Source organism: Aythya ferina (genome assembly GCF_964211825.1).
Source record: "Aythya ferina genome assembly, chromosome: 23".
Lineage (NCBI taxonomy): Eukaryota > Metazoa > Chordata > Aves > Anseriformes > Anatidae > Aythya > Aythya ferina.
Window position 1 is genome coordinate 1,863,574 of NC_140321.1, and position 27,787 is coordinate 1,891,360.

The 27,787-nt window shown below is 59.9% G+C and overlaps 3 protein-coding genes across 9 annotated transcripts in view; all 3 read right to left on the reverse strand.

Annotated features, from left to right (window-relative positions):
* Positions 1–11: 11 nt before the first annotated feature.
* FAM171A2 (family with sequence similarity 171 member A2) lies at positions 12–8,044 on the reverse strand. Its single transcript, XM_084496715.1, has 9 exons — positions 7,803–8,044; positions 5,732–5,959; positions 4,076–4,168; positions 3,449–3,607; positions 3,195–3,371; positions 2,512–2,628; positions 2,273–2,399; positions 821–2,002; positions 12–263 (listed from the first exon to the last, which is right to left on the reverse strand). Exons 1-9 carry the CDS (start codon positions 7,885–7,887, stop codon positions 209–211), a joined length of 2,223 nt encoding a protein of 740 aa, XP_084352841.1. The 5' UTR covers positions 7,888–8,044; the 3' UTR covers positions 12–208.
* A 438-nt stretch (positions 8,045–8,482) lies between these two features.
* Positions 8,483–15,580, reverse strand: ITGA2B (integrin subunit alpha 2b). Its single transcript, XM_084496736.1, has 30 exons — positions 15,392–15,580; positions 15,187–15,314; positions 15,014–15,111; positions 14,779–14,944; positions 14,665–14,714; positions 14,368–14,413; positions 14,100–14,228; positions 13,969–14,016; positions 13,769–13,812; positions 13,591–13,650; positions 13,273–13,325; positions 12,953–13,161; positions 12,535–12,717; positions 12,410–12,455; positions 12,228–12,332; positions 12,086–12,141; positions 11,856–12,007; positions 11,609–11,734; positions 11,052–11,122; positions 10,817–10,964; positions 10,615–10,707; positions 10,461–10,540; positions 10,279–10,353; positions 10,103–10,205; positions 9,878–10,030; positions 9,693–9,803; positions 9,492–9,605; positions 9,170–9,277; positions 8,965–9,087; positions 8,483–8,744 (listed from the first exon to the last, which is right to left on the reverse strand). Exons 1-30 carry the CDS (start codon positions 15,556–15,558, stop codon positions 8,649–8,651), a joined length of 3,141 nt encoding a protein of 1,046 aa, XP_084352862.1. The 5' UTR covers positions 15,559–15,580; the 3' UTR covers positions 8,483–8,648.
* Positions 15,581–16,835: 1,255 nt separating this feature from the next.
* The window catches only part of GPATCH8 (G-patch domain containing 8), a 55,478-nt gene continuing 44,526 nt past the window's right edge, over positions 16,836–27,787 (reverse strand). For 6 of the 7 annotated variants that reach the window (XM_084496737.1, XM_084496739.1, XM_084496740.1 and 3 more), the window contains 3 exons: positions 25,287–25,370; positions 23,461–23,591; positions 16,836–23,106 (listed from right to left, as the gene is read on the reverse strand). In XM_084496737.1, the coding sequence (XP_084352863.1) occupies positions 19,257–23,106; positions 23,461–23,591; positions 25,287–25,370 (4,065 nt within the window). In that variant the 3' untranslated portion in view covers positions 16,836–19,256. The remainder of the gene's footprint in view (positions 23,107–23,460; positions 23,592–25,286; positions 25,371–27,787) is intronic. The other variant, XM_084496738.1, reaches the window with a different exon arrangement.

The window sequence follows — 27,787 nt, forward strand, 5'->3', positions numbered from 1 at the left end:
AGGCTGCGGTGTTTCAACGGGATTATTTTTATATATTAATGGCATCTAATGAACACGTGGGGGGGGCCCGCGCCCCCCGCTGCAGGCACGGCCCCGCTCACCCTTCTTCTGCCTTGCCCCGTATAAAACATTTAGAAAGACGAATAAAATCCAAAGCAGAGGGCTGGGGAGGGCAAACGGGGGGGGCACCATCGCCCCCCCCCCACTCCTATGCCAGCTTTGAGGTGCCGCTGGCCCGGGGGGCACTGCCGGCCCCCCCCGCCCTGTGGGGACACAAGGAGGGACGCATTTCAGTGCTGGGGGGGCACATGCAGGTGGCATCACAGGGTCCCCCCCATGCACTGCGGGGGGTGCTAACCAGCCGTCCACCCCCACGTACACACAGCAGTGTCATGGCAAAGAGGGGGGGGCAGTGGGCGTGGGGGGGGCACCTGGCACCCCTCTGGGGAAGGCACCTGGAGGGGGGGGGGGGGGCAGGGCAGGGCAGCAGGGCCCCACGCATGGGCACACAGTGTCTGGATGGGCTCCCACGGGGACAGGTGGCCTCACGGGGGGGGCGGCTCGGGGACAGGGTCAGGGACCTGGGATGGGGCCAGTTTGGGATCAGGGTGGGAGCGGAAGCAGTGCTGGGTCGTGCCAATATCACCACGTCCCTGCTGCCACTGCAGGGTCCTGCGGCGTCCCCACCCCCCCGGGGCAAGGCCGGAGGTGGGACGGGGATGGGGGACGGGGATGGGACAGGGATGGGACAGGGATGGGACAGGGATGGGACGGGTGGCGGAGGAGATGGGGACGGGGCCGGGGCCGGGGCCGCGCTTACTTGACATTGAAGACCATCAGCGGCCGCTCCTCCCTCTTCTGCCAGGGGCTCTTGCGGTCGCCCGCCTCGTCCCCCCCCTCGCCCCCTTCGCCCGCCTCGTCCTCGGGGCTGCTGGGGGAGTCCCGGGGGGGCTCGCTGGCGCTGCTGCGGGTGCTGCCGCCGCCGCCGCCGCCGCCCCCGGCCCCCCGCCGGCCCTGGGGGCCGCCCAGCAGCGGGGCCAGGGCGCTGTCCTCGGGCGAGGGGGGGGCGCGGGGGGGCCGGGCGCGGGGCAGGGCCCCCCGGTCGCCTCCCTGCAGGTCGATGTAGGAGTGGCGGACATGGGACGCGCGCCCGTCCAGCGACACGAACCAGGCGCGCGGCGCCAGCAGCTTCTGCTCGGCCAGCGCCTGCAGCTCCCCGTTGAGCTGCGCCACCGCCGACTCGTTCAGCAGCACCGGGATGGCCACCGAGGCCCCCCCGGGGGCCGCCGCCGCCACGGGAGGGGGCCCGGCCGCCGCCGCCGCCGCCGCCGCCGCCGCCGCCGCCGCCGCCGGGCCGCCCCCGTCCGGCTGCGGGGGGCCCTCGGGCGCCCCGTCCAGGCGCATGTAGCGGGCGGGGATGAGCAGGGTGGGCACCACGCCGCGGTACACGTCCTCCTGGCCGCCGTCGAGGGGCCCGCAGAGGATGAGCTGGCCGGGCTGGCCCAGCGACGGCGGCCGCGGCGGCGGCGGCGGCGGCGGCAGCGGCTCGGGGGGCGGCGGGTCCCCCCCCGGCGGCCGCTCGAAGGGCTCGGGGCGGGGGGCCGGGGGGTGGCCCCGCGGGTACTCGTCCGGCGGGGGCGGCGCCAGCCCCTCCGTGGAGCGGGCGGCCGCGAGCCCGAAGGCTTCGCCCGGGCGGCCGAAGTCCTCCCGGGGGATGCGGCGGCGCCCCAGGGTGCTGGCGGGCGCCGGGGGGGCCGGGGGAGCCGGGACCTGCTTGAAGAAGTCCTCGCGGGAGCTGTCGAAGTCGCGGGAGGCGGCGAAGGAGGACTTGAGGACGGGGGTGTGCGCCTCGGTGTCCCCCCCCGAGGACGCCGTCTCCAGGTGGCTGCTGCAGATGAGGTTGAGCTGCGACATGGAGGTGGCCTGGTCCCGCTTGGAGGCGTCCAAGGTCCCCGAGAGCGGCAGCTTGCGGTGCTGCTGCCGCGGCTTCAGGCAGCGCCGCCTGTGGGGACAGCAGTGGCACCAGGGTGATGAGCAGCCCGATGGCACGGTGGCACCGGGGTCCTGTGGCCCGACCCCACCAGCCTCCCTGACCAGCTGGAGGCTGCTAGGTGGGGGTCCACCAGCTGTGGGACTCCTGGGGACTGGTGGCCCCCTACAGTCAGGTGTAGGACATTTGGGAACTCCTGGGGGTTGGTGGCCCCCATAGGCAGATGTAGGGCACCTGGGGGTGCCAGGCAGGTGGAGGTGCCGGGGGGCGGTGTGTGCTGACCTGCAGTAGTAGATGAGGAGGCAGAGCAGGGTGAGGACGAGCAGGGCCAGCGCACCCAGAATGGTGAGCAGGAAGATGGTGTGGTAGGCGGTGATGTCCTTCATGCCCGCAGCCATCGCTACCAGCCCTGGGGGTGGTGGGGGACACCGGGGTTGGACATGGCCCAGCCCACGTCTCCCATGGGTGCTCCCCCCCCCCATGGGGTGCTCAGCCTCAGGGGTGCAGGGACTCCTTCCTACCTGTGCTAGGAGAGGGCAGAGCCGCTGCCCAGTACCCCAGCTGGGGGGAGACAAAGGTCCAGTACAGCTGCCGGCCCTCCTTGCGGATCAGCCCCGTCCCATTGCGGACCCACAGCCCTGCAGGGATGAGCACCCAGCATCACCACACGGCTCTGTCCACATTCCCAGGTGACTCCCCCAGCAGGCTGAGACCCACAAACTCATCTCACCCATGGCCATCACCACCCAAACGCATCTTACCCATGGCGATCACCACCCAAACTCATTGCACCCATGGCCATCACCACCCAAACTCGCTGAATCACAGAATCGTTAGGGTTGGAAGGGACCTTGAAGGTCACCTAATGCCACCCACGCACAGGGACACCTCCCACTAGAGCAGGTTGGTGTCACCCATGGTCATTACCAAACAAACTCATCACACCCATGGCCATCATCACCTAAACTCATGTTTTGTCATGGCTCATCCATCTAAATTCATCTCACGAAGGGGTGTAATCACCCAAATTCATCTCACCCATGGCCGATACCACCCAAACTCATCTCAGCCATGGTCAATACGACCCAAACTCATCTCGCCCATGGCTGTCACCACCCAAACCCATCCCACTCACGGCCATCGATACCACAGTCCCCCCACAGACACCCCCCTCTGCATCTCAGCGTCCCCACCCAGCGCTCACCACTCTTGGGGTCAAACCTCCAGGCGGGCACGCTGGTGGCCACCAGGGTGCCGGTGTCAGGGGGCAGCGGGACAGACAGATGGACGGGGCCAGAGAGCTGCACCTCGGTGCCATTCCCCGTGAAGAGGTGGACGCTGAGGGCCGCCACGGGTGCCAGCTCCAGCCAGGTGGCATTGGCTGCAGGGATACAGGGGATGGGGCAGGTGAGCAGACGGGGCACCGAGGCTCCCCGCTCCCCCCTGTGCCCCCCGTACCGCTGCCGTTGTGCTCAGCCCCCAGGAAGGCAGGGAAGCCCCGCAGGTCCCGCGGGGCGGTGGCGGCCGTCAGCGATGCCCAGAGCTGGCTGTACGTGGAGCTGCGGGGCAGGCGCGCTGCCCGCCTCTGGAACTGCACCCACGGCTGGCCCCGGGCACCTGCGGGGTTAAGAAGTGGGGACGGGAAAGTGATGTCCCCCCAAAAAACACAGCATAGCCAGCTGTAGGATGTCAGGGCGTTGGTGGCCCCATAGCCAGCTGTAGGTTCTGGGGGTTGGTGCCCCCCCGTAGCCAACTATAGGACACCCAGGGGTGCTGGGGGTTGGTGGCACCCCATAGCCAGCTATAGGACATCTGGGCATGTCTGGGTGTGCTAGAGGTGGTTGGTGCCCCGCACCCCCAGCCAGCTTTAGGATGTCTGGGGGTTGATGGCTCCCTCAATAACCAGCTATAGGACACCTGGGGGTGCTGGGGAGAGGCTTGGTGTGCCCCTGATATCCAGCTATAGGATGTCTGGGGCTGGTGTCCCCCCCATAGCCAGCTATAGGATCTCTGGGAACTCCCACATATCCAGCTGTAGGATGTCTGGGGCTCGTGCCCCCTGCCATAGGCAGTTCGCCCACTCACCTGGGGAGCCCAGCAGGATTTGCACCAGGTCCTCATAGAGGATGAGGGTGGCGGGGCGCTCCGGGAGCAGGTAGAGGCTGACGGAGGCGTACACTGCGGAGGAGGGACGTGGTGAGGGGTGGGGGAGCCCCCCCAGACACCTCCCCCCAGCACCCTGCCTGTGCCAGGGCTGGGGAAGAAGAGGAGGAGGGGGCAGAATCGGTCCTGACAGGCGGGGGGGGGTGACACCCCCCCCCTTGGAGGCCTCCAGCAGAGCCCAAAATAGGCTGCAGTTGGGGAGGGGTAAAAATAGAGCAGCAACTGCCGCGACATGGGGACAGGGACAGCGGGGACGGGCAGTGGCACGCGGCAGGCTGGGGGGCACCCTATGCACGTGGGATACCCCCACGTGCATGGCACACACCAGTCCTGGCACACCCCCATCCTGGCACACCCCAGTCCTTGCACACCCCATGCACGTCCGTAAGCCCCGCACGCCCCAAGCACCCTAATTCTTGCACATCCCACACACCCCCCGATCCTCGCACACCTCAGTCCTGGCACTACTGCAGGCACACCGATCCTTGCACACCTCAAGCCCTCAGTGCTCCCCAACTTTTACACCCCCAACACCCCACCCTTTGCCCCTCCCCTCATCCCAGTCCTCCCCCCCCGTCCCCACACCCCCCAGCTGAGCGCTCCCACTCGTCCTGGCCCCCCGGCAAGGTCACTGCATCGACGCCGCCCGGCACTGCCCGGCGCTGTCCCCTCTCCGCAACGCAGCAGCCCCAGGGCCAGGGGCTGGCACTGAGCCCAGGGTGCCCCCCCCGGGGGACATCAGGGCCACCAGGACACGGCCGCACCCCCGCTGTGCCACATCACCCATCAGAGCCACCCCTGCTGAGCCCCAAGGGCCAGACCCCCAAAATTCCTCTCCCTAAGAGAACACCCCCCTAAAACTCTTTGGGTGCCCTGGTAAGGGACTGGGGTCCCAGTAAGGAACTGGTGTCCCAATAAAGGATCAAGGGCCCCCAGCAAGGAACCTAGTAAGGGATTGGAGCCCTCCAGTACTGGAGAAGCGAGGGTCCCCATTAAGGCATTACGCCCCCCTCTCCCCCCCATAAGCGATAGAGGTCCCCAGTATAGAACCAGGTCTCCCAGTAAGGGATCAGCTCCCACAGTGAAGACTCAAGGTCCCCCATAAGGGCTCTGAGGCCCCCAGTAAGGAATCAGGGTTTTCCAGTAAGGGGCTGGGGTCCCCTATAAGGTATCTGAGCCCCCAACCTAGGAATCTGAGTCTCCTATAAGAGACTGGGGCATCCTGTAAAGCATCAGGGTCCCCGTGTAAGGGATCCCATAAAGGCCCAGAGACTCCCAGTAAGGGATTAGGATCCCCCATTAAGGGACTGGGGGCCCATCACAAGGGCTCAGAACCCCCCAGTAAGGGTCCAGGTTCCATCCACAAGATGCCAGAGCCCCCCACTAAGGGATTGGGGTCCCCTAAAAGGGCTCAGAGACCCATGGTAAGGGACTAGGGTCTCCTGTATGTGACAGACTCCCCTCAGTAAGGGGCTGGGGTCCCCTATAAATGCTCAGAGCCCCCTATTAAGCGATCGGGTCCCCCCATAAGATCCCAGAGCCCCCCCTCCCCAAGGGCCCGGGGTCCCCATCACTCACGCGGCAGCTTGGTGACGCGCCAGGGCACGGAGGCGGTGACGTAGCCGCGACGGGTGGCGGTGACGAGGACCCAGGAGCCCAGGCGGTAGGCGAGGGGCAGGATGCCGGCACCCTCGTGGTCGGTGGTGCCGGTGGCCAGCGAGCTGCGGTTGCCAAAAACCTCCAGGGTGGCCTGGGCCAGCGGGGCCAGCGCCCCGCTCTCATACACCTGCACCTTCAGCAGCACCTCTGTGGGGACACGCGGGGTGGGGGGGACGGGGACAGGACGTGGTGGGTGCGGGCACGACCCTGCTGGCATGGCACGGGGCGGGGTGGCATCGGGTGGGTGGTGGGCGGCATCCTGCTTGGGGTGGTGGAAGCCACCCCAGTAAGGTCGCAGGTACCACCCAGGGGGTCATGGGCACCACCCCACGGGGTCCGAGACACCACCCCACAGGGTGCGAGGACCCAGCCCAGCAAGGTGCTGGTGGACCCATCCCAGCAGGTCATGGGAACCCTCCTGGCAGGGTGGTGAGCCCCATCTCAGCCAGGTGCTAGACCCAGCCCAAGGGGGTTCACGGGCAGCTCCCCAGCAGGGTGGCGGCCACCATCCCAGTAAGGTCACAGCGACCGCGGCTACCAGCCCAGCAAGATGCTGGCCACCATCCTGGCAGGTCCCCAGGCCCACCCATGCCGGGGGGCACACACCAACCCCGCAGGTCCCAGCCACCGCAGGGTGACGGCCACCACCCCCTGCCCCTTTCCGTGCCCACCCGATGCAGACAGCGGGGGGCCCATCGCCCCTGCCACCGTGCTCCAGGGGCCGCAGGTGGCACGGGTGCGTTTAGGGTGGGCACAGCCGGGGGGGGACCCGCTCCCCACGCCCCCCCCACGCTGCCGGCCGCCTGCGCATGAGCCTGCAGCCCTTGGCAGCCCGCCCGGCTCGGGCGCTGTCGCCCAGGCAACGACCTCGTTCATCCCGCCCGCCCCGGGCGCTTTCGGGACCCCACGGCCCCCCCCGGCAGCATCCTGCCCCCCAAAAAGCCCCCGCAGCAGGGGGCAGCCGCCCCCCGCCCAGATGTTGCCCAGATGTGGGCGAGGGGAGGAATTCGCAGCAGCTGCTCTGGCGATGCGCCTGAGGGGGGGGGGAGAATAAGCATGGGGGTCCTGGGGGGGGGCACAAATAGCAGGGACAGCCGGCACCCGCGGGGCAGCAGGAATGTCCCCATGGCCACGTGCCGGCCACCCGCAGCTGCCGGGGGACAGCTGGCACCAACGGTGTCCTCGGGAACGGGGGGCCCGCCTGAACCCCCCAGCACGGCAGCATTGCCCACCCATGAAGGGGCCCCACTGGGTGGCACGGCCACACTGGTGCCCCCCTCCTTCCCCACCCCATTCCTCCCAGTACGGCCCCACAGCCCCCAGTGCTCTCCCCACACTGGTGCCAGGCCCCATGCCCCGGGGTGGCATGGGGATGGGCACGGGTGACACTGTCTGGGTGGGGGTCAGGGACACCACATTTTGCCCCCCCCCAACCCTTGCCAACCGTCTCAGCCCCACGGGCACCCCTCACCCCGGTGGGTGCGTTTGGGGTGCGGGGAGGGGTCGTGGGGAGCCGCAGGGACCCCAGGGTGGCACCCAACGCCCCCAGCCCCACCCTGCCTACCGGAGGTGCCCGCTATGGGGCTCACCCCACCCCCTACCAAAAGGACCCCCCACCCTGCCCCTGGGACCCCCCCCCACCATCACACACCCCAGCCCTGCCCAGAGCCACCCCCACCCCCACCACCCCCACGGCGACCACCAGCCCCCTCACCCCAACACTGAGACCCCCCCCTCATCCCCCCCCCCATGCACCGAGGGGGGTGTCCCCCCCCCAAAAAAAAAAAAACCCACCCCGCGACACCCCCGCAGGTGGGATGGGCGGACAGATGGAGGGGAGGGGGGGAGAACAGACGGACGGCGGGGGACGGACAGACGGACCAGGAGGGGGATGCCGGGGCTGGGGGGAGGATGCCGGGGGGCGTGGGGGGAGGATAACGGGGGGGGGGGTTGGCCCCGGCCCCGCCGCGCACACAAAGGCCGCACTCACCGAGCGCCCCCGGCTCCGCCGCGCCCCGCGCCCCGCGGCCGAGCAGCAGCAGCAGCAGCAGCGGCAGGAGGCGGGGGGGCCGCATGGTGCCTCCGCGCCCTCACCCCGCCATGCCCGGCCCGGCACGGCCCGGCCCGGCCCGCCCCGCCCCGCCCCGCCCGGCTCGGCTCGGCTCAGCCGCGGGGGCCGGGCTCCACCTGCCGGCCCCGCCGGGCAGCGCCGCCCGCACCGGGAGGAGCCGGGGAGGGGGAGCCGGGCCCCGGCGGGCGGCGGTGGGGAGGGGCTGGGCGGAGAGGGGCGGGCGGCGACCCCCGGCGCGGCCCCGAGCCCCGGTCCCGCACCCCGGGACCGCCGCCGACCCCCCCCCCCGGGCCCAGGTCCCCCCGTCCTGGCACCGACCCCCCCAGGACCGGCAGCGAGACCCGGTCCCGGCACTGCCCCCCCCCCGGTACCGGCACCGACCCCCGGTCCTGGCGCCGAGTCCTGTTCCCGACCCCTACTCCCGGTCCCCGGGTCCCAGCCCCGACCCCCGGGACCGGCGCCACCCCCCAGTCCCAGCACCCCCACCCAACCCCGACACCCCCCGACACCCCGGCACCCGCCGCACGCCCCCTGTCCCCGTGCGCACCCCCCGTGTCCCGCGCCCCCCCCACGCCGCTGTGGCACCCCCACATCACCCCGCGGGTGCCAGGATTTATTGTCCGGGGGCAGCGGGGGGGTGACAAGCACCGCGGGCACCCCTGGGTGCTGGGGACATCAGGGCGGGGGCGGTGATGCTGGGCATTGGGGCAGGGCCAGGGCTGTGGGATGGGGGGTGCAGAGGGTGCAGGGGACCTGGGGTCCCCCCTAGCTCTGGGTGCCCCCCATCTCCTGGGCCTGTCCTGGTGCCAGCTCCTGCGTGTCCTCCTCCACAGGTGGCCGGGTCCTCTTGAAGAAGCCAATCTGGAAGAGGGGACATGGTGACACCCCCCTCGGAGACCCCCTCCCAGCATCGCCCCCACCCCATGCCCGCAGCCCCCTCCCCAGGGGTCCCAATTTCTCCAGTCCCTTCTGTTGCCATCAGGGTCCCACCTCAATCTCAGGGTGTCACCGGGCCACCGCCCTCCCCAGGTGTCCCCAGGGGTGCCCGGCAGCGCCGTGTCATGTGTCCCCCCCCACACACCTTCCACATGAGGAGGATGAGGAGCGTGAGGAGCAGGATCCCTGCAAGGATGCCCAGCACCACCCACCACACCGGCACGTCCCGCTTGCCGTCGGGGCTGGCGCGCATCACCTCGGTGGCAGCCTGCAGAGGGACAGGGGGGTGCCACCACTGGGGCCACCGCTGGCACTGGCCGTCACTCCCCCCCTGACCGTGAGAGCTGTACCTCGGCCTCACCGCTGGGCAGGACGCGGGGCTGGACATGGTAGGGCATGGCCGAGGTGTTGAAGAAGCCCCGTGACTGGACAAGGAATTGCTTCAGGAGGTACTCCCGCTGGGGACAGGCATGGGGACACACGGAGACACATGGGGACACAGGGAGAGTGGTGTCAGTAGCCAAAGGGGCACCCGCGTCCCCCCGCCTGATGTCCCCGTGGGTGCTTTCCACAGGTCCCTGGGATGTATGGGGACGTGGCACGGCTCCATGGGGACACCAGGGGGACAGGATGCCACCCCAGCACGTCCTCGTCCCCCACGGGTGCCACTACCTGCTGCAAGGTGTCCATCCAGAGCAGGGCGCGGACGCTCACCAGCACCCGCTGGTCCTTGGCCAGGCTGGGCACCCAGCACGTCACCTCCACACAGGTGGCATTGCCACAGTCCTGCAGGCACAGCGGGTGTCACCCCGGCCCCTACCCTGTCCCCAGGGCCCCTGTGGGGCTGCAGTCCCACGGGGAGTACCCACTCACCACGGGGATGGGCTTCTCCAGTGCTGCGGCCACCGGCTCGTCCACTTCCCTGCGCTCCCGCCTGTGGGTTTTGTTGTGGGGTCCCACGCCTGTGGGTTGGGGCATTTCCAGCTGGAAGGAGAAAGGGACACCCTCAGCCCCCCCCATCACCCACCGGATGGGTGCTGTCCCCCCTCGTGTCCCACCTGCTTGGGATTGAGGCCAGGCGGCTGGGTGCAGCTGATGCCACCCTCGGTGCCCAGCTCCAGCAGGTAGAACAGGATGCGGCCATCGATCTCAGTGGGGACATCGAGGCGCAGGGTGACATTGGTGACAGTGGCCGGGCCCTTATTGTGGAGCTGGGGGAGGACAGTGAGTTGGCAGTGGGTGACACGTGGCCTCAGCTGGCACCCTTGGGTGCTGTACCCTACCTGGTAGACATGCTCCACGCGGATGCCGTGGTCCTCCAGCCGGCGGCTGCCCTCTGCCCCGTGCCAGCTCGTGGGCAGCACCATGGTGGTGGGCAGGGATTTCCTGGTGGCAACAGTGCGGTCAGTGTCACCCCTGGCACCCCGGTGTCCCCCTGCCATGTCCCACAGACCCTCACCCTCGCAGCTCCATCGCTGCCTGCGCCTCCACGGGCACCACCACCGTCACCACCGCGCTGGTGGGGCTGTTCTTGCTGCAGGGACATGGGGGGGTGAGAGCGGGCAGGGTGACACTGCCCCCCCCCGCCTTCACCAACCCACACACTGAGCATGGGCACAAGCAGCCTGGCCACAGAGTCACCTCCTGAGCTGGAGCTGGAAGGTGATGGCATCGCCCACGTCCTCCAGCCCGGTCACGCTCAGCTCCATGTCCACAGTGATCTGAGGGGCAGGGAGGGTGACAGTGAGTGACAGCGGGTGGCAGCGGGTGGCAGCGGGTGACCCACAGCCCACACCTGGGCGCCGGCCTTCATGGGGTTGCCCAACTCGCAGAGCACCACGCGGCTCCCGTTCTCCTTCCTGGGGATGCAGCTCAGCTTCTCCTGCCCCTGCGGTGGCACGGGGGGGGAGCAACACGGTGGGGACGTGGCACAGACCCTGCTGCAGGTGCCACCCCTGCACCAAGGGCAGGGCTTGTGCCCCCCCCATCGCACCCACCTGGATGTTACTGAGGGCTTTCTGGTAGTAGGTGTCCTCGGGGAGCTGCACCCGCAGCTCGGCCTCGAAGGCCCCTTCGCCCGCGTTGGTGGCAAAGGCGCGCAGGGACACCACGTTGTCAGCCCCGATCAGCAGGTGGGTGCCTGGCCTGGGGACCCGGCAGGGCTCAGCACCGGGGTGAGGGGAACAGGGGCAGGGACTGAACCCCCCCAGCGTGGCCCCCGCATGTGCTCACGTGTGGGCGGTGAGGCGGAGGTCGGGGACGCAGACGTTGTCCTCCCCACAGTCCTCCAGCACGATGTGGGTCTGGGCCGGGGCAGGGGGAGGTGGGGGCGGCAGCGGGGGGATGTGGGGAGGGAGTGGGGACAGAGCGGGACAGCCCGGGGGGGAGAGGGGACGGTGGGGTGGGCACAGTGCATGTCCTAGGAAGGGACTGGGGACAGTGGGGGACAAGGAGGGGGCATCCCAGGGAGGGAGTGGGGACAGGGTGGGGACGGGGGGGGGACAACCTGAGGGTGGAGCAGGGACAGTGGGAGGGACAGCGAGCACATCCTGGGCAGGGACTGCGGACAAGGGGGACAGGAAGGACACCTCGGGGAGGCACTGGGGACAGCAGGAGTGACAGCGGGGACATCCCAGGGAGGTGCTGAGGACAGGGCCGTGTCCCAGGGACAGACACAGGGATAGGGTGGGGGCTGTGGGACTGGAGCATTGCACAGCCTGATGCTGGGGCTGTGGGTGCCCCAGGGCCTGGTGGTGGCTGTCCCCAGCAGTGTCCCCACCGGGTCCTACCTGTGCCTGCACCAGGGTGTCCCCATACAGCACCAGCCCCAGCCCCCGGGCATCCGATGACGAGGCCAGTGCCAGGCTGAGGCTGCTGACGATGGGGCTCAGCTTGTCCTTGAAGTCAGCCTTGTCCTGGGGACACCACCGTGCGATGGCACCACAGGCACGGGGCAGGCGGTCCCCAACCCTCTTGGCCCAGGGCGCCGCTGTCCCCTGCCCCATGTGTGCCAGCCCAGTGGCACCATCCCCGTACCCGCAGGTAGGCAGTGAGGTTGTGGCAGAGCGGGGACATCCCTATGGCCAGCACCAGCGTCTGGTGCCAGGATGTTTGGTGGCCCTGCAGCAGGAGCACCCTCCTGGACAGCTTCGGCTTCAGCCGGTCCAGCTGCAGCTCGGCATCAAGGTCTGGCAGAGGTGACAGCGGGTGACGGAGGTGCCCGGTGCCACCCCTGGGGGAATGCCAGCCCTGTGCCAGGCACTTACGGATGCTCTGGGAGATATTCTGGCCCGTCACGCTGACACACAGCACCACGGGGAAGCTGCAAGGGGACAGCACCCATGGGTGCTCAGAAACTTGTCCCCATGGCGGTGCTCCCACTGGCGGTGTCCCCACCGTGCTGCTCACCAGCTGATGCGGGTGTCGGAGTCGGGCAGGACACACTCCATCGTCTCAGGGTTCAGCCCACTGGGGATGCTCAGCTGTGCCCGGGCCACCACCACAGGCTGTCCCCTGTGGCACGGGTGACAGCAGAGCTCAGGTGTCAAGGGACAGAGCCAGCAGCACCTGGCCCCGCACTGGGGACTCACCAGTACACGGCCACCTTGGCGGCCCCAAAAGCCCCAACCAGCAGATCTGCGGGCACAAGCGGGGTGTTGGTGGCAGGGTGGGTGACACCATGGTGGCACGCAGAGGACACGCGGTGACATCGTACCCATGTAGCCGTTGCCATCCAAGTCAGTGGCACCGCGCAGGGCGAAGCCAAAGGCAGCGGGGCCAGGGAAGGGGCTGTCGAGGCGCTGGGTGGGCACTGGCTCGAGACCTTCCCTCTGCCCACGGAAGATGAGGACCTGCCCACTGCTGCTGTCACCCCCGAACGGGGCACCCACCGCCACATCTGTGGACGCAGGGGACATGAGCGGCCACCAGGTGCCATCGGGTGCAGGGAGAGCTGGGGTGTTGTGGGGTGGGGGCCAGGGGGCTGCACTGGAAGGGGGGTGTGGGGAGGCACTGGGAGCACTGGGACAGTGCTCCTGCCTCAGTGCCCTCAGCATCAAGGTGGGCACTGTGGGTAGCACACGTGTGTGTCCCCCCATCACCACACCTGTCCCCTGCCACCACCCCGTGCTTACCGCTGTAGCCGTCCTTGTCCAGGTCCCCCAGGCTGGCGATGGCGGAGGCGAAGCGGCCATAGGGGTGGGTGCCCGTCAGGGTCTGGGGGGGCTTGGCGAAGGACCACTGCCCCCGCTGCAGGTACAGGTAGAGGCGGCCAACCTCGGAGAGCTTCCCCTCGGGACGCCGCTCCATGTACAGGGGGGCACCCACCAGAATGTCGTCCCGCCTGCACCCAGCACCAGGTCAGGACGAAGCCCCCTGTCTCTCCCCCTCCCCCCACCATCTCACCCCTGATGGTTGGGTGACACCGGGGGTGTTGTGCCCATAGGGGCCTCACCCGTCCCCGTTGATGTCGGCCACAGCCACCGTGTGCCCAAAGTACGAAGCCACCTGGGAAAGGGGTGGGAGGGGATGGTACCTGGGTTGTGAGGTGCAGGTGGCCCCCTGACCAGCGGGGCAGAGAGGGGAGCATGGGGTGCTATGGGGTGGGAGGTGCAGGGGTGTTACAGGGGGCAGATGGAGGCCTTGGGGTGGGGGGAGCAAGTAGGGCAGGTGATGGGGTGATGGTGCAATGGAGCAGGGTGCAGCTATAGGGTGGTGGTGCCATGCGGCAGGGTGCAGAGGGTGCTGTAGGGTGGTGGTGCAGTGGGGGTACCTGCTCGCTGGCGATACCCTGCATCCGGCGCAGGCTCGTCCCCTCACTGAAGATCTCCACCTGCTCAGAGCAGTGTCAGGCCCCATCGCTGTCCCCATCCCCAGTGTTCCCCCGGGTGCCCAGTGCCGCACCACAGGACATCCCTGTCCCCATGCAGCCGGGCACCAGCACTGCTCACCTCGCCTGCCGTGTTGCTCTTGTTGGGGACCCCCACCACGTACTCTGCAGGGGGAAGGACGCTGAGTGCCCCCGCCATGGAGAAACCCCTGGCACAGGCAGGGACATGGGGACGGACAGGGCTCTGGAGCTGGACCCGTGTCCCAGGGCAGCAGAGGGCACCCTGAGCACAGAACCCCAGTGCCGATGGCCCTGCCTTACCTTTGGTTTTGGAATTGTCATCAAACTCGCCCACGGCCACTGAGTACCCTGCAGGGAGATGGGCACTGGTGACCCCACCGTCTCCAGGATGAGTCGGGCGCGGGGCAGGGCTGTCCCCACCCACTGCTCACCTCGGTACCCGTCCTCATAGTCCATGGATGTCTGCTCTACTGTGGGGCGCCCGGGGCCCTCTATCCAAACCAGGGACTTGCCGTGGAAACGGGCGAAGATGGTATTCAATTTGCCCAAATAGAGGAGCCCTGGGGACACCAGTGCTGGGGTGCCACACTGCTCCCCACCCCCCTAGCACAGCGGGTGGCACCTACAGGGGAGTCCCCATCCCGCCATGCCCACCCAGGGGTGCTGGGGCAGGCACACCCCCGGACAGGCAGCACTCACCCTTGAAGTAGTACCCGCCAGGGGCACCCAGTGCCAGCGTGCCTTCCTGCAGGAAGAGCCAGCGTCAGCATCCCCCTGGGACCTCTCCAGCCCAGCATCTCTACACCCCCCCTGCAGAGGGGCACCCCCCTGTGTCCCAGGATCATCCCCCAGGAGCGTTCTGAGAGGTGTCCTCAGGAGCACCCCCAGGACCATCCCCAGAACCATCCTCGGGGGCAGCTCTGGGGGCATCCCTGGGGACATCCCCACGAGCATCCCCGGTACCATCCCCGTGGCACCCCGGGCTCCCCATCTCACCGAGGTGACAGCCGCGCTGAAGCCCAACTCACAGTAGCGCTGGTCAAGGACTGCGGGCACAGGGCAGCGTCAGGCCGGCCGGGGGGGCCCCCGCCGCCCCCTGCCCGCACTCACTGTATTTGTTCTCCTTGTAGACGGTGGCCATTTGGGTGTTGCGGCAGGGCGAGTACCAGATGAAGCGGTGCAGCCCCTCGGCTCCCATGAAGCAGGCACCCACTGGGGTGCGGAAAGCCTCGAGGTTGTCCTGGATGGCGTTCCAGTGCTGCAGCGGGGCGCAGGCCTGGGGACGGGGACAGGTGGGCGCCCGCCCCGCCAGCACCCACGGGTGCCCGCCCACACGTGCACCCACCACCAGTGTGCCGTGCCAGCTGGTCACGGAGGCTCCCAGCCACTGTCTGGACTTGTAGACGTGAAGCTTCATGGAGCTACTGGTCTCCATCTCATCCCCTGGAAGAACAGGCGTGCCAGGATGGGCCCCACGTTGGTGGCAGCACCTGGCATCGTCCCGCAACGTGCACGCACCCACAGTGTCAAAGGGGACAAGGTCACACAAGGAGTTTCCAGGCCAGGAGCAAAGGAAGACGGCGCCAGGCTCGACCACTCCAGGCTGCGAGGTGTTGGCACGGGGAGCCCCCACCGCCACTCTCGTCCTGGGGCACACAGAGGAGCGGGTGTCAGGGCTTGGGGATGAGCGGGGTCCATGCCCAGCTCCAAACGCCCTCCCTACCTGTTCTTGGTCACGTAGAAATCCAGGGAGAAGCCGAAGTAGCTGCCAGGGGGCCCCTCATACACCGCGGGCTGGGGGTGGAGCAGCTCCGGGCCGGAGGCCCAGCACAGTCCCCAGAGCAGCAGCAGGGCCACCAGCGGGGCAGGAGCACAGCACACAGCACCCATCACCTCCTTGGCTCACCCCAAAATGTGCCCAGGGCAGCCCAGAGCTTCCCTATCTGGAATTCCCCATCCCTATTCTTATCTGGGGGGACGCAGCAGGAAGGGCCAACCCACAGCTGGGCGGTTGGGACAGGGCCGGCCCTGCTTCAGGACAGCAGCATCCGCCTGCCCCTGCTATCTTGGGGCTCGGGTGGCTGTGGAGGAAGCGCAGCGCCCACATCCTTCGGCCCCGAGCCCCCTCAGCCCCACACTTAATGCCTCCACAGCCAGATGGAGCAGAGATGGCGCGGGGCACATGGATGCCAGCAAGGCGTCTCCCCTTCCCCAGCACCCAAATTGTCCCTGTGCCACCCCCCCAGGGAAGTGCAGCCCAGACTTTTCCAGGGTAAGGGCTCTGGGGGATGGTGTCAGAGTGAGCCGTGACAGGGGCTCTGTGCAGCTCCAGCCAGCAGCTGTGGGATTTTCACCATTTAACCCACCTTGTCTCCCCTGGCCCCCAAACGGGGGCTGCTGCCCAGGCCAGCCACAGTCAGCACCCAGAGCTAGGAGAAAGCCACGCAGGATTGCTCCAAGGCAACTGCAGTTCTCTCCCCCAAAGTGCTTAATTTCCCCTTTCTTGCAACATTTGGGTGCTGTCATTCACCCAGGCTCCCAGCTCCAGGGGCAAACAAGGAGGGACAAGGCAAGGGCAGTTCGCCGCCCTGGTGCAACCACCAGCAACACTGGGGTCTTGGGGCAGGGCAAAGGGGAGCACCCCTCTCTTCTCTTCAGCCAGATCAGGACCTGGCAAGTTTCTGACACTTGGGCTTGCAAAGCCGCTAAAGCATCAAGCCCCAGGCCTGGTCTTTGCGCTCTGCCACCAGCGCACCGAGTGGTGGGTAGGGCACGGAGCCCCCAGCACAAAGACAGGGTCCAAAGGCACTCATCACCGAGGCACACTGCCACTCCGTCCCCAAAAGCACAACCCCAATCCCATCCCTGCCCTGTGGGGAGCAGGCGGGTGGATCACAGGAGGGTGGATCACAGGAGGAGGGGAGCGTGCAGCGCTTGGGGGCTCCAATCCAAAATAACGTCCTTGGAACAGGGCTAGGCAGACAGAACCCAAGCACAGGAGGAGCACACGCTTGCAGCCAGGCTCAACATATTCTGCCCAAGGTGTCCCAGCAGCATGAGCTTTGCTCCCGGGGAAGATGAAGCGAGCACCTAATGCTGGCATTTCACAAAAACAACAGCCTTATGTGTGCTACACCGCGAGCAGCAGCTTCAGGACATTTCACACATTTCTCCACAAATCATTGGTTTATTAGAAAGGTTTTTTCCCCTCATTTTACAGCATATATATATATTTATATATATCTTATGTGACAAAGTTAAATACAGTCTGTTTATGCTCGTTAAGTAATGATAGGTTAATTATTTTTAGCACTATTCCGGAAGTCAAAAACAAAACAAAACAAAAAAAAACCCTGACTGCAGTGTGAAGGGTGCCAGAACACGCATATTGAATCTAGAAGCTAATGAGCTCAGCACTGAAACATTAATACTGTATTCTGTTAATTATTTACAGAGAAATTGAGTCCCTTTTGTGACCGTTGTGATTCAGTCCGACCTGTCCAAATGTAAAGGCTCTTGTTTAAATAATGAGGAAGCTCAGAGTTTTTGATCCTTTCAGTCTGCCCCTGGGTCTCAGTTCTGTGCTTCTGGAGAGGAAGGAGGGAAGGGAGGAACGGCACCGAGCGGCAGCCACTGCCGCCTGCTCCGAAACCGGGCCGCCAAAACCAAGCGTGGGGGTGCAGCCTGGAAGTGGTTCACAGGCATGCCCCAAACCTGCACTAACACCAGGAGAACCCGAACCCGAAATACCCAACCCAGGTCCTGGGGCCAGCAGCTCTTGGTGCTGGCCTCAAAGCCCCTGTGGTTGGTGGTACCCAGCGCCAGGGAACAACGTGGGAAGGAACAGAAATCCCTCACACCCCACCACAGAGAGGTGTGGGCACAAGGGATTAGTTACAAACCAAAGCACCTGGCCCTGTGCATACAGTGGTGGCTGAAAGGTTCTGCTGACAGCAGAAGGCAGAATGGATTGCACACCTGGTACAAACCGAGGGGGTAGGACAGGAAGGGGGGAGGGGAAGGAATTCTGCACTCGGTGGGAGACAACCCAAATTCTTGACACTCCTGAGACAGCCTCCAGTGTCAATTCCTATAAGTAGCTGCTTAGTAAAGACCAGGAGCATGCAGCAAGCCCCCGCGGCACCCCGTAGTACACCGTTCCCAAAGCCAGCACCTTCCAGGCGGTGCCGTTCATTAGCTGTTAGAGTCACCGGTGTCATCCACGCACCTCAGGTATTCGAGTTGCACGTTTTTCTTCTGCAAAACGCTAAATGAAGGTGGATTTTTTTTTTTTTTTTTTTACATCTTATAGTACATAAAAGCTTCAAAAATACATGAGCTTGATAAAATATACATGCTTAGTTCGTTTTGCATCTAGCTGAAACTATAAAGTTGAACCTTTACAAGTGTCTTATTTCACCTACGGCAAACATATTTACACAAAAGCCACCAGAACAAGTACCACTAAAAGAACTGGCTGTAAAAAATATTATTGCGGTATACTACAAATGTAACCTTTTTATATGAGCTACAAAAAGCAGCATCTTCCTTTACAGAGTTCAGTGCAATTCTTTACATTAAAAAAAAATCCTATAAATTAATAAGGAAACCATCAGTACTACAGAGGAAAGAATACACTTTACATACTCCCATCACTCTCCCCAGTCCTCTGTATTGCTTCAATTCCTAAAGGGATTTTTCTTCTCTCTCAGCTGAGAGCCTCTTTTGCAACACCTCTAAAGATGGAAGCCAGAGCAGATTTTTTTTTTCCTTTCTTTCTTAGGAGAAGAGTGGTCAAAGCCTAGATTGAAATCACAAACTACCAATCTGAGAACCTCTCTCCAGTTCACAATATACAGAAGGTGTCAAGGTGCAGTCCTCACACAGGAGAATGTTAATGCAGGATGGAGAAGGGTCAGAGCTCGGAGCACACATGCAGCTCCTCTGTTCACTTTGCTTCAAAATCAGATCTTATTCCCACCTTTGCTGCTTACATTAAGAGAAAAGAAACCTAAGTACGCAGCAGTAGGATGCCAGGAGATCTGCAATGCCTGAAAACTGGTACTGGCCCAGACAAAACAAGAGGGGTGCTGCCCTCCCATCAGTCTCCTTGCCAGGACCCACAGCTGTCAGTTACTGAGTGTTTCATCGCTGATTACAAGCAGGATTCAATCATGCTGACTATTTTAATTAGATGACCTCAATAAAAGGATTTTAGAGACCTATTAGTGTGCATGAAATATCACTTGTCATATACACAGCAGCAGGAGGATGACTAAGTGTAAGAATCCAGGGAAAAAAGCCTTTCCAAGTGCCTCGCCTGTCTGTGCTCGAGATGACTCCTCCGGCACAGCGCTGCTATGAACATGGTGGCAGCGGGGCTGCAACAGCCCCTGGCAGTGGCTGCACACAACGCTTGCAAACTGACCTGCTGCACACTGTTACCCAGCCCTCCGGCCACGCCTGGCTTCTTTGGCTGCTAAATAGTGAAAGGAAATTCTCAGGCCTCACCTGCCAGCTAGATCAGCTTCAACCCCTTCCCAAAATGCAAAATATTCTCCTTCCTCCAAGGTTACTTCGCTCGTCCTTCATGTGCCGTGACTCGGGGGGTGCTGCAAGTCCTGACCTGAGAAAATGGGGTGCAGCAAGGGGTGAAGATGTAACGCTGTAGCGGCCGCAGCAGCAGCGGGTCTTGGGGCAAGAAGGGTCGGGTAAAGAGCATGAGGAACTGGGTGAAAAGTAAAGGGGCCCGGGTGGATGGCTGATGCCGGAATGATGTGGATGGGGTGGCTGGCTAGAAACGTGGCAGGGTGCCCCGGAATAATCGAGTGGGTCAGGTGGGATAACGAGATGGGCGTCAAGTGGGGCTGGGGTATATGATGAACCTGAGCAAGAGGCTGGGGATGGGGGTGGGGGTGGATGCCGATGGCGGCGGCAGCCGCAGCAGCGTGGTGCTGCAGGATGGCGTGCTGCACAGTGGTGATGGAGGTCGCGGATGCCGCCGCCGGCTGCTGGATGTGGATGGGCTGCAGGGCAGGCGCTGCTGGCGCCAGCGCGGTGGAGGCAGGAAAAGCCTTGACCTGCTTTGCGAGGAGCTGTTGCTGGATGTGCTGCTGAGCAGCCTGCTGCAGTTTGCTGTACTTCTCCATCTCTTCAGGTGTAAAAGTGATGGGCTGGCTCTCGAGCGGTGCCAGAGAGGAGTCTTCTCCTCCTTCTCGGTCTCCTTCGATGCTCGGCTCCCCGCTCTGAGGCACATAGCCGGGAAAATGCTCCACATCAGGGACCAAGGGCATCATACCGGCTTCCACAGGGACAGGCTGGCTGCCCCCATCCATGGGTTCCAACGCATCACCATCGCTCGGGTCCGAGAGGAAGTTGTGCTGCATGACCAGGTCCCCAGAACTAAAGCACTCGGGCAGTGCTGGTGCTTCGAGGGGAATGGACGGCATCTCCACAGCAGGTTCATCGCGTTTCTGCTCATCCAGAGGTTTGTCCTGCATAACCATCACCACTTCTTCCAGGAGAGACTGGCCAGCCAACTGAGTCTCCTCCACGCCTTGGGAAGCGTCCTCAGAGTCCGATAGCTCTTGTTCTTCACCCCTCTCTAAGCCAGACTCCTCGTATCTTTTTGCGTTTGGTTTTCGGATGGTTGGCAATTTCCCAATTAAAGGGAGAACTGGTTTGTTGCCTAATGAAGGAGGAAGCTTGGGGCCAAAGTAGCCTTGTGGAGGGTCTTTGAGCTTTATGCCCACCTTGTTTGCCCCTGCTAGCATTTCATCAGTAACACACGGCTTCTTCTCAACCTTTCTGGACTGGATCTTTTCCAGGAGAAGTTTTGCAGTCACGGAGTTTCTCTCTTCTGGACTGCAGTCACCTTCCGAGGCCCTCCCGGTGCCAGAGCTACTGCTGCTGTTCTGGGAGAGAGAGCCAGACCCTTTGAGATCCTCACCTTTGCCGTCCTCCTTCTTCAAAGCTCCTTCATTTCTGCTTGTTCGGAAGTAGTGAGGAGACTGTGAGCGATAGATTTTGGACCTGATGAAGTCTCTTCTCCCTGACCGCCTCTCCTCAGGGCTCTCATGGCCTCGAGAGCCCTTTCGCGAGAGCGACCTCTGCGAGTGGCTTCTCGTACTGCGGCTGCGATCCCGGCTGTAGCTGCGACTTCGTTTCCAGCTGCGACCCGTCATGCTTCGGCTCCTCCTCTTGCTTCGACTGCGGCTACAGCTGCTGCTTCGTGTCCTGCCCCGACTCCGACTTCTTGACCTTCCTCGAGGGTGGGTTCGGCTCCTGCTTCGACTCCTTGACCTGCTCCGACTCGAGCTGTAGTCGTCTTCGGAAGAGGAGTACTTGCGCCGCTTTGATCTGTGATTTGAGCTGTTGTAGTCAGAGTCATCCTCCGAGTCGTGGGACCTCTTTGAGTGGCACCTTGACCGGTCACTGTAGTCGCTGTAGCTGTCATCCGAGTAACTCCTCCGGCGGCTGTACCTGCTCTGGTCTGAAGAAGCATCGGAACTGGTGGAGTAGGACCGTCGAGATGAGTGCCTCCGCCCTGACCTGGAGCGGCTCCTGGAGTGGTCACTGCCGGAGTCGTCGTCATCACTGTACTGCGAGGGAGATTTCTGCCGGGAGTGCTTCCTGTGGGAGCCCTCGTCACTGTCATAATCCCCGCTGCTCTGCCGGCTCCTGCGGCCGGACCTGCCCAGAGAGGGGCCAGCACACCGCCTCCTGGCAGCTGGCAGCTGCTGCAGGTCAGCCTTGTGTTTCTTGCTGCCATGTTCTTGGCAGGAGTTACCACTGTCCTCTTTCTTACTGCTACTTCCCTCTTCAGCAGACAGAGACTTCCTCTGCGACTCCTGAGAGCATCGCTTTTTCTTCTGGAAATGGCTACACTCTTCAGACAGTTCAGTTTTCAGTGCCCGTTCTGATTCAGTAGAAAGAGAAGATTTGAGTTTTTTGTGTCTGCGTTTTTTCCGTTTCTTGGGTTTCTCTTCCCCCAGGTCAGTTTTTCGGCTCTTCTCATCAGGTTCTTCCTTGTGTTTATGTTTGTGTTTGCTAGACTTTTTGTGCTTTTTTTTCTTTTTATGTTTATGGGATTTTCCAGATTTATTCTTACCAGTTACATTTTTACTACTGTCATCTCCCTCTACCTTACTAACATTTGCCAATTTAGACTCCTGCTTGTTCTGGGAGCCACAGGCAGACAGAGATTTACTTTCCATTTTCCCAGCAGAACTGTTAGCTATGCTTTCTGCCTCCTTGGGTTTGCTCATCTCTCCAGATTCTGGAGTCTGAATGTTTTCTTTACAAAGGCCTCCTGGATCCTTGGATTTCTCTGCCCCTTTGCCTTTAGCATCTTTGTTGCGAGACAGCTTGAAATCAAAATACAGGGGATTACAACTGTATGAAACAGAAGGTTCTGCTTTGGTAAATATGAGCAGCTCTGAAGGCCACTGGAGAGTAGTGCTCTCATCTTTGCTCAGAACTGGAAAAAAAGGTCCTGTTGGATGTTTTGGTCCTTCGGTGACATCTTTACTGCTTGGGACAGGCTGACTGACTTCCTTAGTAGTGTCTGGCTCTGGGAGATGGCTCTCTGCAAGATGCTTGCCCTCCTGCATACTTGCATTTTCTGGGACTTCTTTTAGCTCCGTTTTGCTCTGCAGAGCAGTAGTTTCAGTAGTACTCTGTTCCTTCTGCTGCACTGTGCTCTCAGCAGCCTTCTCTGCATGCTTGCTGGGTTTGGGTTTTGGAGAATTACCCTTTTTGACTTCATGTGTGTTTTTTTTATTCACATTTTCAGCTTCCATTTGTTCTGTAGACTTCATGAAAAGCAGGAATTGAAAATTAGGCTTTACTTTACAGTGGGCTGGGGGAATATAATGATAGTATTCTGGTTCAACTGCCATTGGTCCATCTTCTCGTCTCATCTTTTTCAGTTTAGATAACGTAGTGGCTAGAGAGCCGCTATCTTTGTCATGCTGGTCATCTTCCTCCGTCTTGCCATCAGAATTATTTGTGCTTTCACCATCACCAGATTTCTGCAGGCTTCCTGCATCTGAGGACCCTCTCTCATCAGCTTTTCCTCCATCTGCAGAACTTGATTCTTCCACGTGGTCCTTGAAAACAGAAGCTATGGTCTCAAGCTTCACCGGAGTCTTCTTGGCAAATGAAAATGACACACCTATCTTTTGCAGTGGAGTTCCCAAAGTGCTCTTAATGCCAAAACTGATTGCTTGTGCTGACTGGAGGGGCATTTGGCCTGGCATAAGGGTGCCACCAACTTGTCCAGTGTTAAGGAAACCTCTGTCCATTGTCATCTCTGAAGCTTGGCCAGACATTGTCTGCACAAAAGAACTGCTGTTGGCTGCAGAATCGTCATCATCTCCACCTTCCTCATCCACAGCCACAGTGGTGGTTCTGAACATGGGTCCGCTTCCAGGAGCGCTGTATGAACAAGGTAAGACAGAAAACAGCTGATGGCCATTTGTATACCTCTGCAGTCAGTTTCATGCCTCATCTAAAATCTTTTACCCATTTCAATTATCTTGTATCCACAGGTATGCGTTAAAATAGTATTCTACACCTGTTTGAAGTTTTTAGCATTATCAAATAATGAAAATTATTGCTGGATAAAGCAATTTGGGAATGCTCTGGAATACCCATTCAGTGAATCCTGTCCTACAAAACACAGCATGAGGCCAAACTTAAGCATGAAGCTTTTCCCTCAAAATTCACACAGTCCCAAGCAGCACTCCTGCTCACATGCTCCAGGGGTGCTCAGGGATCCCCCATACTCACCATTCAGGCTGCCTTCTCTGTTCAGCCAGTTCATGAAGACGTCGGAGTGCTTTCTCCTGCTTCCTTTCATCTTTACGTGACCTTGAGGAGACATTGCGAGCAAATTCCCTTTGCTTGAGATCTTTCAACCTCTGAGGCAAAAGAAAGTGGGGACGGATTAGATAAACGTGGTTGTGGTAAGTGTCCCAAAGAGTCTCTTTGCTGTAGCCCTGAGCAGTATGCTGTGAAGCCCCTCCCCAGTAACATTTATTGAGCTAGGATGGAGTAGCAGCATTTTAGCTCAACAAAACAAATGGAGCACGCTGCCATCCTCCCAGCAGCTAAATTGAGACAACTGTTGAACACTTTGGGCTATGACTTCGAGTCTGTGTATGCAATTCCAGTCAGTGCTACTGGTTTTCTTTAGCATGTATAGTAAAGCTGAGTTCAAAGCAACAAGCAAATTCTGGAAGGGAAAAAAAACTGTTCACTCTGCTGCTCTTGCAGGGTGCAAATGTACATCACAAACAGTGCATGACAGAAGTCTTAATAGCATAGGCGAGAGAACAGAAAGGGATTAGCTAGTGCAAGAGTTACCTGGGTATTATATCTTACAAAAGCAATGTACAAATTACATTGGAGAAGGTGCCAAAAATTCCATGCAAATGATTCCAGTAAGCAAATAAATAATATAACATACACCACAAACAGTTACTTGCTTTCCTGACAGCAGTTCTGAGACATCCTCGCAAGAAACAAAACACTCTAGAATGCAGTGAGGTCTTTTTGGGTTTAATACTTTTGAGGGCAGAAACACTAAGTTCCCCAGAAACCTTATCATATCAGGAAGCAAACCTAAACCCAAGGAATTTCAAACATCATCATGTCACTGAGGATTTCTAGATATACAATTCTAATAGCAATTCAACATCATAGTCTTTGGAAAAATTTTGAAAGTCCTTGTCTTAAAAGCTCTAGGAAAAGGGGTTGCTCTTTTAATTTTGAATACATGTGAAAATTCATAAAAGCCGTTTTTTTAGAGTGCTATACAGAAATTAAATAAAGCTGCAATGAAAGACCTATACCATCCTAAGGGATTCAGATACCTTTATCTTTTTGTTTTGATGCACAATTTGAAACTCTTTCAAGAGGCCCAATTTCAGAAACCATCACATATCCAGCTTTTGAAGAAGATCCATGATTTTCAGGCATTTTGTGAAGGGCCTGAAAGACTAATGGCACTCAAAGCAGTAGTCGCTTCAGAAAAATCATCGTGTAAGGTAAGCAAATCACTGGTGAATTCTGAATACACCTTCTGGCTTGCTGACTCTGCCCCTTTAATGGAGCAAAGTCACATAACGGTACACACAAAAGAGTAGATCTGAAAACTAACCCAAAGAGCAAACTGAAGAAATTTCATTGGCCCAATGTAAAGAGAACATTGCTTTGTGAAAAAGGGAAAGATTTTACAAGACAGAGGATTCTCTTACCTAGTCATATTTACTAAATATGGTTGGCCTTTACCAAAATCAGAGGGGAGGACACACAAAAAATACAGCTATAGACACTAGTAGAAAGAAACTCACTCTTGTGATCTGGACTCCAAAATTAGAAGGGTTTGCTTGCAATACATCAGCTGAAAATGTCACATCACAAAGAAGAAAAGAAAGTAAAAATATAACGAGAGTGGAAGAGAAAAAAATACGAAGCAAGCATTACTACACAGCTCTCAGTGCGTCTGCCAGCTACTCTATGGAGCAGGAGCTGAGCTAGCGAAGCTACAGGACTGATTTTGGGGAGTCTGGAGCAAGAGGGGGGAATGCACGCACACACAGCAATGATCCCACCTGGAGCAATGCAGCTACTTTCACCAGGACAAGTAAAGGGCTCAAGGAATTTGTGGTGTATGTTAAGCGTTGAATAGGAAATTTCTTTCCAGAAGAAGAAAAAAAAAAAACATACTAAGCAACGCTATCAGCTTTTTCATGCCAATTTAAAAAGCATATCTAAAATGCTCCAGGAAATTAGAGTCACCGACAGCTGACAAAACTATTTAACTGGGGTCTGATGCCAAGTCTCTGGATCACTCTTCCATTTGGAAAAAACATGACCCAGCTATTTCCAACAGAAATGAACTGTGACCTTTTGCTTTAAAGAGGAAGGTGCAACAGAGCACTCAAACACACTTCCATCCCCCAGACACAGCCTTAAGCATCTCCCCGCAAACCAAAACAGGCTCCAAGTCCATTGATAATGATGCAGCTGCCCACAGCACAGTCCTGCCTTCATTCCAACAGACAACTGAAATGAAAGCAGAATTAAATGCCCATTTCCTTACTTGCTGACCTCTGGGTGCCTCTGCTGGCCCAAGCCTCCCACCCTCTTACTGTGCAACACTTGTAAATCAGAAGTGACGAAGCAAGTGAACTCCAGATGCACTGCAGCTCCAAAATATGCAACATGTGGCAACAACTAGCTGTGCTAACTGACACATGCACTGTGGATAACAACAACTAGCCACGTTTTCCAGAGCACCGAGAATTTATTACTCCCAGCTTGAACAAAAAGTTGGTCTGGTTTTAGCAAGCTGACTTTCCACGGGATCTCAGGGCTGAGTTTCTTTGTGTAGCATAGTGGCCATGAGGAAGAAAGACCTTGCTGGGGAAGTTCAGGATACGAGATCTCCACGACTGCACCACACCACCTCCCTGGGACTGCAACGTGTAAGATGCTGAGCTCCGCCAGGCTCCATATCTTTGGCTGACCTCGAGTGGTGGATCTTTCACTAGAAATCATTTCTAAAGCAGAAACAAAGTTTGCAAGTAGCCAAATTCTGGCAAATTCTGGCTGGACCACATGTTACAGAAAAGCGACCTGGGGCGGGGGAATAAGGGAGGACAGAAAACCAGAGGGCTGACCTGCAAAACCAGGTCATGACAGCATCCGTGCAGAAGTCTATGCTCACAGGCAGTGGACGAGCACTCAGTGATTAAAATGGCCAGAACCGTTCCAAATAACCTCACACAGCAACCCTTACTTCACTAATTGTTCCCAATGCGGGTCTGAAAGCAGCAACGTATCTGTGCAAGGACCAGCTGTGAAGTGACAGCTGTGCTGGCCATCCCTCCCCAGGCATGGCAGGGCGAAGCAGGGAGAAGCCTCACGAGCAGTTTCACGGCACCAAGGGGAACGTCGAAGCCATGCAGTGCTTTTCAGCGCACTCCAGCTCTCAGCCTTCTCAGAAAGCTATCTGAATGAAATTGAGGTTTAAGCCAGACTTACACTAATGAAATTCCCACCTAATCCTTAGGCAAGCATTCATCAGTCCCCCCAAACCGCTGCGTTGTGTTTGCGCTGCCTCAAAGGCAGCTCAAAGGCTGTGGGGCCACGAGCCTCGGCTGCCCTGAACACGTGGGCTCTTTTGGAGGAGAAGCAACAGGAGCATGGCACTGCTGCTCAGCCAGCCCTCAGGGAGCTTCTCTCCACGAACTCAAGAGGAAGAACCTAGGAACCTATTTTCTTGGGGTGAAACCAGCCCTTTTAAGCCTTCCCACCATGCTCAGCAAAATTCTGGTTTCTTCAGCAGGGTCAGGGCCACCAACCTGCCACAGCCTCTCTCAAGCCAAAAGGATCCCTTTGTACTACTACAGGATTTAAAAACCAGCAAGCATTTTTATCTTGGTAGGCAGTGTGCTCTCCGAGGAAGCAGAATGCTTTTCTAAGCAGCAACACATTTCCAAACTGCAAATGATGGTGACCACGGAGCCAGGAGGTATTATTCTGTGACTTTATTAAGAATGGCCCCAGCAGGAAGCCCCGCGACCAGCACACAGGGACACAAATCACTAGGCGCTGAAATGAAGTCGATCTGAATTCTGCACTCCAGGCACAGCCAGAAGAGCAGAACTTCACTACCTCAAGCCCTCCTTCAGGCTGGTATTGCTCTTTATTAATAGATACCACCCACCCCAGCTTTCTAACAAAGGACGGTATTTTGAGCCTCATTTCCAACAAAAATCACTAAGAAGTCTAAGTTTCAATGGGAGTGCAATCAAGCTCTTAAAGAACAGGCTTTCTATAAAATCTGCAGCTACTTTAGTAATCTAGCACAGACAGCTACAGTAATGGATTATCTCCTGATCACTGCATAGCTCAGGAGGGGTAAAATTGGCATACAACACCATTACCTTACAGTTCTCTTCATACGAGCTTAAAGAGGCTGCACTCCTGCATCAATTTAAAGCTCTAGAGACACAGCATCACAGACATGTGAAGGTGGTTAAATAAGAGGGGAAGATCAGGATTCAGAAACTGCTGCAAAAATAGGAAGACAGTAAAAACTTAGCAT